The sequence below is a fragment of the Nelumbo lutea genome, chromosome 3, assembly GCF_056320005.1.
Source record: "Nelumbo lutea isolate HS-2025 chromosome 3, American lotus-T2T, whole genome shotgun sequence".
Lineage (NCBI taxonomy): Eukaryota > Viridiplantae > Streptophyta > Magnoliopsida > Proteales > Nelumbonaceae > Nelumbo > Nelumbo lutea.
Genome location: NC_142686.1, coordinates 15,569,282 through 15,586,415, shown reverse-complemented (window position 1 = coordinate 15,586,415; position 17,134 = coordinate 15,569,282). Strand labels below are relative to the sequence as shown.

General features: G+C 37.4%; 2 protein-coding genes and 1 long non-coding RNA gene across 3 annotated transcripts; 1 reads left to right on the top strand and 2 right to left on the bottom strand.

The window, feature by feature from the left end:
- Positions 1-5,854: 5,854 nt before the first annotated feature.
- LOC148863156 (uncharacterized) lies at positions 5,855-6,999 on the bottom strand. Its single transcript, XR_016109908.1, has 3 exons — positions 6,877-6,999; positions 6,317-6,741; positions 5,855-5,993 (listed from the first exon to the last, which is right to left on the bottom strand). It is a non-coding gene; the product is annotated as an uncharacterized LOC148863156 (long non-coding RNA).
- An 872-nt stretch (positions 7,000-7,871) lies between these two features.
- On the bottom strand, positions 7,872-10,606 carry LOC148863155 (GDSL esterase/lipase At1g74460-like). The gene is made up of 5 exons (XM_088978088.1): positions 10,211-10,606; positions 9,959-10,089; positions 9,520-9,759; positions 9,101-9,350; positions 7,872-8,275 (listed from the first exon to the last, which is right to left on the bottom strand). Exons 1-5 carry the CDS (start codon positions 10,446-10,448, stop codon positions 8,043-8,045), a joined length of 1,092 nt encoding a protein of 363 aa, XP_088834214.1. The 5' UTR covers positions 10,449-10,606; the 3' UTR covers positions 7,872-8,042.
- Positions 10,607-14,548: 3,942 nt separating this feature from the next.
- LOC148863154 (geranylgeranyl diphosphate reductase, chloroplastic) lies at positions 14,549-16,927 on the top strand. The gene has a single exon (XM_088977155.1). It carries the CDS (start codon positions 15,253-15,255, stop codon positions 16,720-16,722), a length of 1,470 nt encoding a protein of 489 aa, XP_088833281.1. The 5' UTR covers positions 14,549-15,252; the 3' UTR covers positions 16,723-16,927.
- The last annotated feature ends 207 nt before the right edge of the window (positions 16,928-17,134 follow it).

Here is a 17,134-nt window from a genome sequence, read left to right as displayed (position 1 = left end):
TGAAGTTGCAGTAGTAGTGTGTAGTGATGGCGAATGCTCATGTGAATTATTGAATTGCACAGCCCATCAGGAAAAGCCCATTAGAAATTTTGGTCCAGTTCGATTGGCAATTCCATCAATCAGATTCACACACGGAAAACTAAAGAACTGACCTTTTGTCGTTTTATTACCTGCACCGTTGGTTTGCCCATCAAGAAGACAGAGCCGTCACTCTTCTCAATCAGAAAAAAAATAAAATGTGAGAAATGAACAAATTAGACACAATGACATGAATGACTATATATTTTTTTAGTCAATTAATCCAACTTCAGTATGGATGAAAATCCATAAGCAGGACTGCGCGGCACACGCGCGGCCTGCGTGAACTTCGTGCGGCCTGCACGAACTGCGCACGGCCTGCGCGACCTGGCCAACCTGGACCAGCCTAGTGCATGATCCGGTCAAGGCGCCAGCTTGACAACCTGATCTAGACACTGACCCGCCGATTGACATAGGCGCCAGCTTGACGACCTGATCTAGACACTGTCCCGCCGACTGACACAGGCGCCGACCTAACGACCTGGCCTAAACACTGACCCGTCGACAAACGAAAGCACCCCTCTGACAACCCGGCCCAGGCGCCGACCTGGCCGCCTGACACAAGCACCAGCTTGACGACCTCGAGGAGTTCACCACCGTACCCCGGTTCTAACAGGATGCAACGAGTCTTACCGTTTGGAGGCTTTTCACCCACCTAACCTGCGAAGACTCCGATATATAACGACCTCACCCCCCAAAGGGGAAGGGGATGGAAAAGAAAGGGAAGTAACCCTACTCTCTAGCTCTCTCATATTATCTTCAAAGCTCTCTACAATAAGAGTGCTAACTTAAGCATCGGAGAGCCTCCACCGGGAAAGTACCCCCGGGACCTCTGATTCAGTTCTCGCAGGTCCTTCAGCTCCCGCCGCCTACGAAGAGGAGGAAAAGATGCAGTTTTCGGAAGTCCCTCAGCTCCCCCCACCTCCAAGGAGGAGGAAGAGATGGAGTTCTCGGAGGTCCCTCAACTCCTGCCACCTACAAGGAGGAGGAAAAGATGGAGTTCTCGGAGGTCCCTTAGCTCCCGCCACCTACAAAGAGGAGGAAAAGATGGAGTTCTCGCATGTCTCTCAGCTCCTGCCACCTACAAAGAGGAGGAAAAGATAAAGTTCTCGCAAGTCCCTCATCTCCCGCAGCCTACAAAGGAAAGAAGACCACCTCATGCTGAGGGCAGTCGGATTGCACCGCACCAGGGAGCTCCAACATTCTCTAAGGCATCGACCGCCTAGTAGGGAGTTCGCCAGGCAGTTCGCCCCCAGGTAGTTCACCCCTAGGCAGTTTGCCCCCAAGGCAGTTCGCCCCCAGGCAGTTCACCCCCAAGGCAGTTCGCCCCCAAGGCAGTTCACCTCCAGGCAGTTTGCCACTAAGGCAGTTCGCCCCCAGGCAGTTCACCACCAAGGCAGTTCGCCCCCAGGCAATTCGCCCCAAGGCAGTTCGCCCCCAGGCAGTTCGCCACCAAGGCAGTTCGCCCCCAGGCAGTTCGCCACCAAGGCAGTTCGCCCCCAGGCAGTTCGCCACCAAGACAGTTTGCCCCCAGGCAGTTCGCCACCAGGGAGTTCGCCACCAGGCAGTTCGCCACCAAGGCAGTTCGCCACCAAGACAGTTCGCCACCAAGTAGCTCGTCACTAAGGCACGCCACTATCGGGTCGAATAACGAGGTACTTTGCCAAAAAAATTTACATCACAAAACATTGGTACGTGGCCGAAAACGATTACATCACTTATCTTTCGGAGTTCCTTGGTAAGTTTGACAAACAACTTGAGGTCTTTAGGGTCTTCTACTAGGGGCTGAGTCCAGAGGAACTTTCTATATTTCCACCATGACATATCACTATGGACTTCCTTATTATGACCCTTAATACTTCTGTTGCTCTCACAGCCTCTCCTTCCAACCATTTGTTCTTCTTCCAAATACACTTCAACAGCCATACAAATTTTTAAGTACAAAAAGAAATAAACAAAGAAGGGACAAAAAAAATCAGAACTCGCTAGTAACTCTAAATGTTGACGTGTTGGGCTAGATACAAGTTGCAAATGCAAATAAAAAATAAAAATAAAAATATTCTAAAACGACAAGATTAGAGGAATCTTTCACTTTGTTTGTAAAAATCAAATGTGCCCATATATGGGGGGACCCGTCATACTCTATCCAAGAAAAAAAGGCCAAAAGAATTGATACATTTCTAGAGGCATCCAGAGCGGAGGCTCCATAAAATAATAAAACAATATGGTTCCCAAAATTATAAGTTGGCTTGCACATAATCAAGGAACCATATACTTGTGTCTTAACAAAATAAATAAACTTCTGAAATGATATACATATCCTGCTTCATACTATATGATCTCACTTATATTAGGCTCGAGTACAATTTTAAGCTCAATTTAGACTAAGTCAAATTAACCACTTTGTGAGATGAGCTTGACTGGTTCACATGCAAATTAATCAAGAATTGATACAGTTTTGCATCTTTTTTTGTGAATGTGGTAGTTGGGCCATAAGGGAAGGGAATCTTCCATAAAACACCTTTTTTAAGTGCAAAAATGCTTTAGGCCATTAAATTGGAATCTGAAGAGAGTTATTACCAAAATTCTGTCTTATGAATAGGGGTGCAAATGAACCAGATCATGATACCCTCCATGTTGGATTTTTGGATTGAATAATATGACCTAATTAAAAATTGAAGTGAATTCAGATAACCCCTATCCAGTCCAAAAATTTTGATACAATCCTATCCTATAGTTATATTTTTATTTATAAATTAGTAGGAACCCGTGCGATGCACAATCTTTGTTAAGCAAAAGTTAAACAATAAAAGCACATAAAATTAGACAATTATTTTATATTTTAATTTTTAAATAATTAATAATTATTTATATTTTATATACAACTTTTAATAATTTTAAAAATACAAAAATAATAATTAATTTCAGCTAGGACTATTTATCAAACCAATTGAACCGACCAACCCAACCCAATTCAACCCGAGTTGGTCGGTTTTTATAGTATTTTCAATCAGCTTTGGTTCACCAATTTCCCAAACCGACCAAGTTGGGTCAACTTTGGTTTGGCCATTTGTAAACCGACCAAAATCAAATTGACCCGACCATAGATATATATTAATATTTTATATTTTAAATATAATTTGTTTAATACGGTAAGTAGAAAAATATCCCATATTTCTTAGTAAATTTATTTATTTTTTATTTTTTTAATTTATTTTTTCAATAATTCTAAAAAATTTATTTTTTCAATAATTCCACGGTAATTTTTTTAATTTAAATTTAATTTTTTATGTTTAAATCTTTTGAACAAACTGACCCAACTAAAAACTGACCCAAATTGATACAACCAGAATTGGTTGGTTTTCGCTAATTTGCAACCAAACTAACCCAACTATTGAAAATAAATTTATAGAAAAATAATAATATTTTAATCTCGAACAATTATTGATAATTTATAGAAAAATACACAATTATTGAAAATAAATTTATAACAAAAATTAATTAATAAATAAATAAATAATAAAAATACAATAATTACAAAATAAATATAATAAAATATTTAAAAAATTTTCATTATTTAAATTTTATTTATTTTAAAGTTATTACATAATATTAAATTTTTTTATATAATTAATTAGCTATTTTTTAATATTTTTATTTAAAATATTTAGTTATTGAAATATTTAAATAATATTTTAAATATTTTAATTTTTATTATTTAAATAAAATTTAAATAATTTTGTTACTGAAAATTTTAATTCATAAAATTATAATTTATTTCATTATGAATTTTAAATATTTTAATTTTTATTATTTAAATAAAATTTAAATAATTTTGTTACTGAAAACTATTAATAATTCATAAAATTATAATTTATTTCATTATGAATTTCATAAAAGTATAAAACTATTAATAATCCGAACACTATTAAATCTATTAGATTTTTTGTTTTTAATAAATATTTTAAAGTTAATACATTATTTTGTTACAATATTTAAACAATTATTAAAATTTTTAATTCAAACTTTCTTTAAATAGATATAGATGAAAAGTGGGGAAGAGGATAAATAGGAATTAAAGATAATAAGAGATAATTAAGGAGAAAGTAGGGGATAGTGGTGCCATGTGGCTAGATTGGGCATGTAAGATAGGTTAAGAGGTGTTTTAGGAGTAATTTTAGGTGGGAGAAATTTTAGGAGGGGATTGATTAAGTGATTAGGAACATGAGAGAGAGGAGTGGGAACTCTAGTAAAGAGGAGAGGGCTGTCACATGTCTACATGGACGGGTTGGGAAGGGGTAACTGGTAAGGGAAGAAGGAGAGAGAGTTAAGGAGAAGCCAGGATTGGGTAATGGATCAAGGATAGGGCTGCTGACGTGACCTCTATTGCTATATAATATAGTATAGATATGTTTATATTGTGTTTTTGTAATTTTTTATAATATAGTAATTTTTTATCTGACATCCTTAATGGATTTGAATTCAAATTGACCTTTGTGAGATCGGATCAGATCGGATTCAGATATATACCCCAAATTTAGTCTGATCTGATCCGTTCGAATCCCTAATCTTGGGAATAGAGGGCAATATGTTTATTCCAATCCTATGGCTTACAATCATTTGGCACCCAACAATTTCGGGACGTACTCTCCAATGTGAATTGTTTTAAAGTAAAACAAAATTAACCGGTTTAAAACAAATTGGTCCTTAGAACAAAAACACAACGAACATATTCTTGTTTCAGATGTGTATTTTTTTTCCAAAACCGGCACAAAAAAAAAAAAATTGTTCTTGAATTTTTGGTTTAAAGAACATCTTTTCATCTTGTTAGTTATTAGCATCATATTTCATAAATCACATAATTTCTCTACTGTAAATTTTGCTTTTGTTATAAGAACCTTTATTTTGATAATTTCAAAAACATGTATCCTTTTTTTAAACAAAAAAAAACTATTTGTTTTTTAATTTCCAAACAAAGGCATGGTTCAATAACGTGTATTTATTTATTTATTTTTTATATTTGCTGATGTGGCAATTTTGAAAACTAAAACATTGATGCTGTAGAACACCTCTTCTTTTGCAGAAATTTCCCCCGTTAAAGACAGTTGGGATTTCCTACTAATTCAATTCTACAATCCGCTCTACTAACCCAATAAAACAATGCCACCTGTCTCTAAACATGTTTTAGAATCTTAACTTGTGCAAATAGTTAACTGCTGTTGTTGCCCTTCAGTTGAACATCTTTTCCTAAAAAATTCTTTTTTTTGAATTGTACACGGTTTCTTTGTGATTTAGTCTCACCCTCTTCTTTTTGGTGTTGCGGGAATTTGCTATATTCACCGGACAACAAATTTTTTTCACCTAACCTTATAATTAATTTAATTCTCACTGCAATCATTTCATTATATATATAGATTGATAAGGACGATCCCATCTCAGATGCCCTCTGAACCCCTCAAAACCTTTCAAATATAAATTAATCTCTTATTCAAGATGTATGAAAATCCCATTGCTCATAATTAGGTCAAGAACACCCATCTTTACTTCAGTTTTATCCTTAGTCATACCATGGGCCGAAGATAACATTGCAGAGAAGTGAGAGAGGCAGAATCATGCATATAATTTTTTTAAGGAATACATGTCTAACGGAGGGGTAATAACACCGTTCGTGTTATTCGCAAAGTTAGACTCAAAAGAGGTTAAGGTACGGGTGCCATTGTTTAGCTGGGTTAGTAGAGAGGATTGTAGAATTGACTTACTATGAAATCCGGACTGCGTTACAGATCAAAATAAAAGATAAGTCAAGACTAAGGCTACCTGAAACCTCTGGAACTTGGAGAAGACTCTCACATGCATAAAACCTCTGGAACTTTGCTCCATGACGCAAATGAACAGAAAAATCCGTCGGCTCTGCTCTGCACTCTCAAATGAAGTAGGAGTTTCCAGTGAGCAAGTCCAATATTTTGTTAGTACGTAAGAAATCCAACATGGCTAATAAATAAGATTATTCTAGTTAAGGGTTTATATATTAATTAACATGAACAGAAATGGATTTGTTTACTAAATGGAAGTCCAGTTTCCTGTGTTTAATCAATGAATGCTCAAGTAGGAGTTGGCAGGATCTGTGAACCAATTATAAAAAATAGGTTCACAATTAGATGAATGAATACCCCACTTATTCCACATGCTCTCTCATATATAGTTGCGTAGATCGAACCATTTCATACTGTCATTGTACCTTCTGTAGATCCGGTCAGGTTCTTTCTCTTCTCTTCCAGTCTCTGTTCCTTCCACAAGAGATGAAATGGAGCTACAAACAAAAGGCAAAGATTCATTGATGTCTGTTTCATCAGATACAATGACATCTGATGACTCTTTCAATCTCCACCTACACCAAAATCTGGGTCTTCCATATCTTCAACCACACACTAACATCTGGTTCATCACCCTCTCTAGCTAGCATCTAACTTTTCCATCTTCTCAACCACACACTAAGCTACAGGTTGAACTACCAAATAACCATATAAGGGAAAATTTTGAACTGAATAAGAAGCTTCAAGATTTTCATTCCTTGTGACCTCCTCTTCAGCTTCCACTTTATCATCCATTGATCTTGCAACTGAAAACAAAAGAAGTGCCTAATTCCTTAGTAATTCGTACAACCTGAAAACCACAAACCAAATGATTCTAAGAGGATTAGAGATCTAGCAGAGCTAATATCCAGCTTTCTAGTAGTTTGACCCATAGCTAGCTAGGAAGATCTGACAAAGGAGGAGTATGAAGAAACTCAAGGAGTACCATTTCGCGAATCCATCTACTTTGCAACATTAATTTCACCCTTTTTTTCTTGTGCAAACTGCAACAATTGCTCAATAATATTCAACTGTACGTGTTGTCGTGTTGAATATTATAAGAATGGTAAAATCGATCCTATTTCTGCAAATTTTTCTTAGATAAATTATTATTCAAGTTTATGTATTTAATTGCTTAAAATGTTCAAAATGCAAATTGATTATATATTCTTCTCATTTTTATAGAAGAGGCGGCCTCGTTTAAGAGGTTAATCGACCAATGACCAGCTTAAAAACTTGTTATCTTATATTATTTCAACAAAGAAAAAGTTCTATCTAGTTGTTAGTTCGGATTTTAATGAAAGATAAAGGGGTTTTCACCAAAAAAAAAAAAATCATATTGATTTACACAATCATAAATTTTGGCAAATACCCAGTAAATGGTTAAACTGATCATTTGATCATATGTTGTCATGTTAGTGGGTCTCAATATGTCCCATGAACAAACAACAGATGACAAGTTGGTTAAGACTTTAGAGGAGGGGCTTAGATAGCTCTGTGTCATCTAACCATAGAACCGATTGAATCACCCCCCTCTTTTAAAAAATCTAATAATAATATATATTATATTTATTATCGTAAACTTAATACATGTATTAGTAATTAATGGAACAAAAGGACATGACAGACCACCTAATCCGACGTGGCAAACTGGCATTTGTCACTCCACCTCAGCCCTTCAAACTAAATTCTGGGTATTAGACGTCGTGGTCACCCATTTTAAATTGCTCTGCTCTCCTCCTACGTACGTTCTACCCTCATTTGTTCCTCCTCGATATAATGTCATATATATATATATATATATATATATATATACATATATTACAACAATAATTAACGAGAAAACAAGGCTTCAGAAGCCATAAATAAATACATAGTATAGATTGGAACCAAATTAAACACTAATTTTCGTGCAGGGTGTGGCCTGTGGGTACGTATCCATTTCTTCTAAAATGTTAGGCACTAAGGATATGTTGATTTCATAGGCAAGTTTTTGCATAAGCTGTGTCATAAAGTTGACGGCTAATAATTAATAAAACTAGACATATCCTGTATAATTTTTTTTAAGAAAATGCATATCCTATATAAATATCGATCACCAATGACCAATCCCTATGAGGAAGGAGCAAGAGCTGGCCCTTGTGATGATGTGGTGTTGACGTGCACAAATCCGAGCTTTCTAATGATCTCGTTGGCGATGATCTCATTTGCTTTATCAGTGGGGTGATACTCATCCCAGAACACATATTTGCTTCTATCTTTGCACAACCTTGATGCAGGGACACAAGTGAGAGCAGGTCGGATCCGTCCAAATGAGCAGCATGGAGAGTCTGAATTTTCAAATCCTGAAAATTAACATGGAATTGAATGTGATCATCCATCATTGAAAAGATGCTGAAAAAAGGTTTAATTCATAGGCAAGACATGATAATATTTACAACTTTCGCCACCACCTAATATAAATATATTCCCATCCAGGCATCCACCTTTCTTCCAATTCTCAAAGCTCCTCCCACTTTCTTTCATTTCAATTTGGTTTTCCTTCATAAAATTCTCTCTCCTATCTCTATTCCTACTCTTCTTTGATTTTTTACTTTGCTCGTGCTTGTGCATTGCCAGTACATATTGAAGCAACAAAACAATAGGACTTTTCCTTCAAATATATGTAGAAGGAAAAAATCTATGATGCCAGAAATCTAAACAGGCTTTGACTAATCACAATCCCCGTAAATTTTGATGAAAACCCATATGATTGTATGGATCCCACTGAATCCCTGAAGTTGTGTTTAGGGCTTAGGGGTGATCATTTTCAACCCAGCCCAACCTGAAAATTGTGGGCTTAGTGCCCAGATTTTATGTTCAGGCCCAGGAAGATGCGGCCCAGGCTATAACCCTTACGACAGGTGGTAAGCCCGGCCAGGCCCTGCCCATGATCACCCCCTAATAATTGTGTTGTGTTTCCTTAGACCTTCTAAGTTCAAGTTAGAAGGTCCATATCGTATAATATTGAAGAACATGGTAGACCACCTAACCCAATGTGGCACTTTTCACTCCATCCAGATTCCTGACTAAACTGTTTTTGGTAAAGGATGTAATGTTAGGTGTTAGTCTAGGCAGTAGGCACGCAACGACAACGTCGAGAAGAGCAAATTCGTTACACTTACACCTACCGTATTTATCTGGATTTTTAATTACATCATCAACTACATTATAAGCATCCCCGAATCTGAAGCTTGCGTTGGGGAGATTGCTGGACAGTTCCTGTAAGAGCTTGGCCGTTGCTTTGTTAAAGCTGATGGCCAGATTGTTGGTTTTTTCTTGGCAGTTCCCTGATGAGCTTAGCACACGTTGCAGAGGAATACAACCCATGGGCCCTAGCCCAAACACCATCAACTGCCGAGCCCCTAACCCGTGCAATATCTGTACATTAATCAAATCCAAACACACCGTTTCTTTTAGTCAATAAAAAAAAAAAAAATCTCAACAAATTAATTTGTGCTCATCATCATGCCCATGAATATGTGTCTTGGCTTAAAACAAAAATAAATAAATATTGCGGATTTGCAGTGGGTCTCATTGCTTTTATTACCGTCAATTGATTTCCCAAAGTTGTGATTAGATACTGAATGAAGCCATCATTGGAATACGTCCATGAATCTCTGTAAACTGGGAGCAAGAAGTTGTTAATGAAGTCGTTGCTGCCTAAAGCAACCACATAGCTTGCTTCTTTGAAGAAGTTATCTGACGCTTCAGCACCGATTTTGTTTCTTATTAGCTCTTGTGTTCCTTGAAACAACTCGATTTGCTTATACAGTGAAAACTTTTGCACCTGCGTTCGATTGAGAAAACTTTTTAACTTAATTAATTGCTACCTAAGCTAATTAATTAGAAGCCTTTTGTTGCTTAATATAATTTGTTGCATCTAGATCAAATTAAACGAAAAAGAAGAAAAAGCTATAAGAACTCCATGTAGATGGATCAATAGAAAGAGAAATGGTCCAAGGCTCCAAGCTAGTAGTACAACTTACAAAAAGGCCACCAGTTTCATTCAATATCCCACCACCACCAGAGGCATAATTGGCTCCATTCTTTAGTATGATGTCCTCATTCAAAGATGGATCCAAGAATGCTGGTGGCCTTGGGAGACCCATCCTGTCACCTAATTTAAGACACATATCACAATTCACAAGCTTAATTAATTATCAGTTGAAGAGGAAAGAGTACTTAAATTAACACATAAATAGGAAATGTTATAAACAAAATTAAAAGAAGAAAAATACCTATGATATCAGCAACAGTTCGACCATTACAAAACCTTCCATTGGGCATTCCATTTCCAAAATCGATACCATACCACGGCAGACTTGCTCGAGCCAGACTCTTGGAGAGGTAGTTATTATTTCCAACATCAGAGAGGGAATCCCCAAAGATGAATTGGACAACTGTGCAAGAAGCTTGCCTGCTAACCAACCCCAAGGCTACTATAATGGTCATGATCACTACCATCATCCTCATCATGTAGAGAAGCTACTGCAGGCTCCTCAATTTTATGGTTGCTTCAGAAGAAACCGAGTGCAACTTATAAAACTTGGCAAGTTCATAGGGTTGTAGTCGTGCAAAGAGAAGAATTCTTCAAAGTGATAGATAGGCTGTTGGCATGGTGGACTATGAATTTACATGTTAATCAGAGATAGGTCATAGGAGGGAGTGGATCAAGTAGAGGGAGTTGGATGAACTAACCCTTACAAATTCAACCTACCCACAACGACCTTTCACTAAAATCCAACAGTAAATGTCCTCCTGCTTCGCTATTCTAAATTATTGGTGCATTTCAGGTTTGGAGTTTCTACTACAACAGTGGTACTACACCTGATTAATTTTACGAAAAAGTATGAACAGTCTCAATGCAGATTTCTCAATGGATCCCAAGTTCCAACTCAAACATCAATTGATCATGACTCAATTGGTAGAATCTCTGACATATTATAGCTAAGACCTGGGATCAAATGTCACAATACATTGCTGGCCACGCTCATTCAGCCACATGTTGAGAATATTGGTGATGTTAAGTGTTTCAGATGTACAATTGGATGAGCATGACCAATAATATGTTGTGGTTGGTAGATCCCGATTAGTCACCCCATGAAAAATAAATAAAAAAAAAGGTAAATTTCTAAACCCTCCCTTAAAGTTTTGGACCATTTTGAAACTTCTCCTGAAGGTTAGTAATTTCAATCACCTCCTCTGAACATTTTGACACATTTTCAAATAGGCCCTTTTTGTAATAATCCTTCATAGGAAGCATGAAAATGTTCAAAACATCCATGTAATTACTTTGACCAAATTGTTTATTTTTTAAAATTTCTCTTTATATCAATCTCAATCCCAAAGGCAAAACTGCAACTTTAAACTCTTTTTTTTGTAAAACTTGTATAATTTATACCGTAGAAACCAATTTTTATAATAACTGAATGGGCATTTTGGTCATTTATACCTAGTTTTCTTATTTTACAACTCACGGAAATAAAATTTCAGTTTTTATTTTTTTTTCCTGGGGGGGGGGGTGTTCTGTACATGTCTTCTTACAAATGAGCCTTAATACTCGTGCATCTGGCTCAATTTTCTTTGAAGCAAGAGTATTTTTCATGTTCTTTGTTCAAATTACAACCTTCAAAATCGCTAGTAAATTGTAATATACTTTTGCTTTTCTACATCTTTTTTGATACACAACTGAATTTTTCTAGCAAGGAATAAATTTTCTGAATGATTTTTCGATGCCCATTTAACCGATTCTTACATTCTAGCCCCTCAAGAAAGAAATAACCGATTTGCGATAAGAGTAAAGGAAATCTTTCTTTCTTTTTCTTTTTTTTTTTTCCCATTGCGTGTGCATTATCTTAAAGCAGAGGCTGTTTTCTTATTCCAAATGTTAGAGGAGTAATGTCATAATTGTTGGCAAATTCCATACTTTTGTCTTAACTAGCGACCGGCGGACGCTTGGTAGTTGGCACGGAGCAGCGGAGGAGATGATAGGAGAGAGAGAGAGAGAGAATTCTTAGTTTTTGGCCTTATGGTGTGGCTGTAACAATGAAAGGAGGGGGGGAGGCCATAGGAGGATGACCGTCGATCGATACCGGTGTCAAATGATGGAAGATGATGATTGGCGCTGGAGGAAAACAAGGAGAACTAGGGAGGAAGACGAACAAGTGGAAAGCAAGGGTTTTCAGTTTTGGTATTAGCCTTTAGGTATCGAAGAAGGGGAAAGGGGGAAAACTCAAAAATTCAAATGGCAGTGGGTTTATTTTGATTAAAAAAAATATATATATATATATATAATATAATATAAGATAAGATAATATAATATATAATATATATTACTGTATATATATACCAGTCAGTTCGGTTAACCATCGTCCTTTTTAAAAGGTTAATTGAAACTGAAATTTGTGGTTTTTTAAGAATAGCGAACTAAAACCGAACCAATTGGTTCAACTAACTAGGTTTTTTATTCGGTTCAGTTTTTTGGGCTTTCTTGCTCACCCCTAATGACATCATTTCATTTTTAGGTATATTTTAAATTTGGTATTCCATTTTCTTCATTAATAAAAATACTTCTTACATTTTATACTTATTTATTTTATTTATTTTATTATTTAATTATGCTATTGTTTATTGATCCATTTGACCTCAAATGGTCGAATTGCTTGTCCACCACCAAGAGGGAAGAAAATGGTTTTGTTTTCAAAATATTTATTTTTATATTATTAAAATTAATATTATGGATTTCATTACAAGAATTTAATGGTGAGAAAAATATATCTTAAATATAAGATTTAATGAGAGAGAATAGAAAAACATTTTTATTTTCAATTAAATTTTACATTTCATTTTCATCATTAATAAAAAAAATTCATATTAATCATACTTATTATTGTTTAATATGTATGTTAAAAATGTTCCCAATTTTTTTAATTTCTATTTTTTTTATTTCATTATTTAATCGTGCAACATTGATTGACCCATTTGGCCTAAAATGGTTTAATTTCTTACCACCACCTAGATGAAAATACTATTTTTTCTAAGTAGATTTTAAAAATAAAAATTTTTTACGTTATTGGAATTATTAATTTATTAAGTATGGATTTAATTAATAGAACTTAATGATGAGAATTTAAGAAGAAACAAAAATGATTTAAATATATGATTTAATGAACATAAATGCAAATTAATAACTTAAATGTTGGATTTAATGAGAAGGAATTAAATACATTTAATATCTTAAAATTACCTCTTTTCAACTTATTTAATATCAATAACCGATTATCTTAATAGTATAGATTTAATCTTACCAAATTGGATTCAATCTTACATCCGACTTCTTTGTACGCATTGATTTATTCTCATATTAAACTCTCATATTGAACACTGTATTGGAGATTCCTTTATTTCTTTTATGACCTCGCTCTGGAAGCTAAGTCCTCGCCGTCACCGATTGATACGAAAATGAAATCATGCGAAACTAGAACCAATATCTTCGCCAAATGCGTTATCTTATTAACATGTATGCCCTGGATTGTTTACTCGGTGCCGGAGAAGCGCCTTCTCCGGCACATGACCTTCGTTCCTAATGCAAAAGCTAAGGGCGCAAGCAAGACTTCGGCGGAAACAATTCAAAGTTTCCAGTCTTTTTTTCATTTCCTTCTTTTTCCTGCAACTTTAATTCAGCTATGGGGCACGTAATTGGCTTTTACAATTCGATGTAAAAGGGATCAGTATTAAAAAAATAGTTTTTCATCGTGAAGGCGCATTCTTTTATAACAATCAAATAGGAATGGCTCTGACATTGCTCGAACAATAGTTTAATTGTTAGTGTTCGGTTCAACTGCTGAGCCCATCCTAACGAGACTTTGACTGTTAACATTACGCTTTCCTTTTCCTGGTTTTTGTGGACGAAAGTGATTCACTCATCCGGTGCACAGAACGCAAATTTGAAAAAAAGATCCTCTGAATTCAAATCCTAAACTGTCCAAATCGAACACCTAGATCTGGGCTGCGGTTAAGGGTGTTTATAACCAATCAAAATTAATTTAGATGAAATGGACGGACTAACAAGACATATTGGATTGGATCGGTTCGCTTCGAAATATTTATTAAATTGAATTGAATCTGACCTGTTTGTAATAAATTTCTATTGAATTGGGTTAGATTAAACTAATACGTGGTCTATTGATATAAGATACAATATAAATATCAATAGATTGGATTTGGATTGAAACCAATCTAAATTAAAACAAATTTGAACAAATTAAATGATTCAGATATTGAATTAAACCCATCCAAAATATTCATTAGATTAGATTGAACCTAACCTATATAATAAATTCACATCGAATTGGATCGGATTGGACTAAATGCAGTCCAATTGACACCTCTGCGCTATAGCGGTTTTGCCTTGCGTACCGGGCAAGAAAAACTGACAATACATGAACGTAAGAGTTCCGTGAACACCATTGAATAAGGTCCGTCCCACCGGCCATCAGTTTTGTACGACAATTGGACGAATGGTAAGAGATCGATTTCATTCAAGATTAGACAAAGACACATAGCTTAAAATCACTGGCTTCTGCTGATGAGTATCTGATCAGAGTCCTTCATTCTGTCCCATCTCCCAGGGACCATAGACATAGCTCTAACAGAGCCAAAGCAGTTGCTACCACAAAAAGGAGATCCCACGTGGCTCCATAGTAGCCACCCAAATTACTTACTCTATTAAAAGTCAAAACAGGATAACAATAACCGGGAAGTATGGTACCTAAAAGCTGATAATGGAAAGTTGGAAATCAATGAGTTAAACTTTGGTTGTTCGAGTTGAGATATTCTACCAATAAAACAAGTGTCAATTCTCTATCAACTTGATCTAATACTATACAGAGACTGGGATCCGCCATGTATAAGATGTGCGGTGTAAGATCATATTCGCAGAAGATTGAAACATATTTTTGTTCGCAGGTGATCCGGATTTTAGATGTGGCCCCAACAGCCAAAGTTTTTTCGAGCAGTGATTCTGTCACCACTTACCTCGTGGCTCATGGGTCGTGCACGTAAACTGCACAATGGGTAGAACAAAAGAAATCCATCGCATTATCCACAAACAACAGAACCCGTCGATTTCCTTTAATCCAACGGCAAAAAACTCAAAATATCAGAACACCATATCCATACTTCCAAAATATCATCATTCATAAGAAAGAAATTAGAAATATGCAGTGGAACTGAACTTACTCTGTTCAGACTTCAGATACCAGACCAGAGGCCAGCAAGGATGGCGTCCTCTACTGCCATCAACTCCCCATTTTCCACCACCACCGCCCATTGTGACCGGAAAACCACCCATTTCCGACGCGCCACCCTTAATAGCTTCGTTGGCCTCCGGAAAACCACATTAGAGAATCACCATTCCCTCTCCCTAACTAAATCTCTCTCATCCCAACCAAATCCCCGCAGATTCCGTATCTTAGCTAGCAAATCCAGCCCCAAACTCTCCGGTCGAAACCTCCGAGTAGCCGTTATCGGCGGAGGCCCGGCAGGCGGCTCGGCTGCTGAGACGCTAGCGAAGGGTGGCATTGAAACTTTCCTAATCGAACGGAAGCTGGACAACTGCAAGCCATGCGGCGGCGCTATTCCGCTCTGCATGATCGGAGAGTTCGACCTCCCGCTTGACATTATCGACCGTCGGGTCACTAAGATGAAGATGATCTCCCCGTCCAATGTGGCCGTCGACATCGGTCAAACCCTAAAACCCCACGAGTACATTGGTATGGTACGCCGGGAGGTGCTCGACGCATACCTCCGCGACCGTGCTGCCAAGTCGGGCGCAACGATCATCAATGGCCTCTTCCTCAAGATGGACATGCCTCAGGACGCTAACTCCCCTTATGTCCTCTACTACACTGCCTTCGACGGGAAGACAGGAGGAGTCGGCGAGCGTCGCACCTTGGAGGTCGACGCTGTTATCGGAGCAGACGGCGCCAATTCTCGCGTCGCCAAATCCATTGGCGCGGGTGAGTACGAATATGCCATTGCTTTTCAGGAGAGGATCAAGATCCCGGACGATAAAATGGTATACTATGAGAACCTCGCCGAGATGTACGTCGGAGATGACGTGTCGCCCGATTTCTACGGTTGGGTCTTCCCTAAATGCGACCACGTCGCAGTGGGAACAGGGACGGTGACACACAAAGGGGATATCAAGAAGTTTCAGACAGCAACCAGGAACAGAGCCAAGGAGAAGATACTAGGCGGTAAGATTATTCGGGTGGAGGCGCATCCCATTCCGGAGCACCCGCGGCCGCGCAGGGTAGCGGGGAGGGTGACACTCGTAGGGGACGCGGCTGGGTACGTGACGAAGTGCTCGGGCGAGGGAATCTACTTCGCGGCAAAGAGTGGGCGGATGTGCGCAGAGGCGATTGTGGAGGGTTCGGAGCATGGGAAGAGGATGATCGACGAGTCGGATTTGAGGAATTATCTCGAGAAGTGGGACAAGACGTACTGGCCGACTTACAAGGTGTTGGATGTTTTGCAGAAGGTATTTTACAGGTCGAATCCGGCCAGGGAGGCGTTTGTGGAGATGTGCGCCGATGAATATGTCCAGAAGATGACGTTCGACAGCTATCTGTATAAGACGGTGGCGCCAGGGAACCCCCTGGAAGACATCAAGCTCGCCATTAATACAATTGGGAGTTTGGTGAGGGCCAATGCAATGAGGAGAGAGATGGAGAAGATCACCTTATGAAGCTCATTTTCTGGGTTGAACAACTTCTGAGCATAAATTCTCCTGTTCTTTCGATCTTATTTTCTTGTGGAATCAATCAAGAGGAGAGAAATGGCCTACTTCATGAATTGTCTAAAGCATAGTGGTACTTATTACTTATGAGTTCATGTATGTAGAATTAATTTACATTTTATCTTTAAATTAACAACAGTAGAAAATTTTCTGATATCTGTTGTTGTTGGATAATCTAACAAACATTACCTTTCAATTATTTCACAATGCAAAAGCAGATTCAAGAACCTACACACACTAGTTTTCCTTGTAATCCCTCTGAAAATGAGAATATGAGATGTAAACTAGAATATTTGTTCCTTGGTTTTTTTCTGGTGGAATTTGATGTAAACTTGTCCAAGGCCACCTCTTGTCTTGCTTG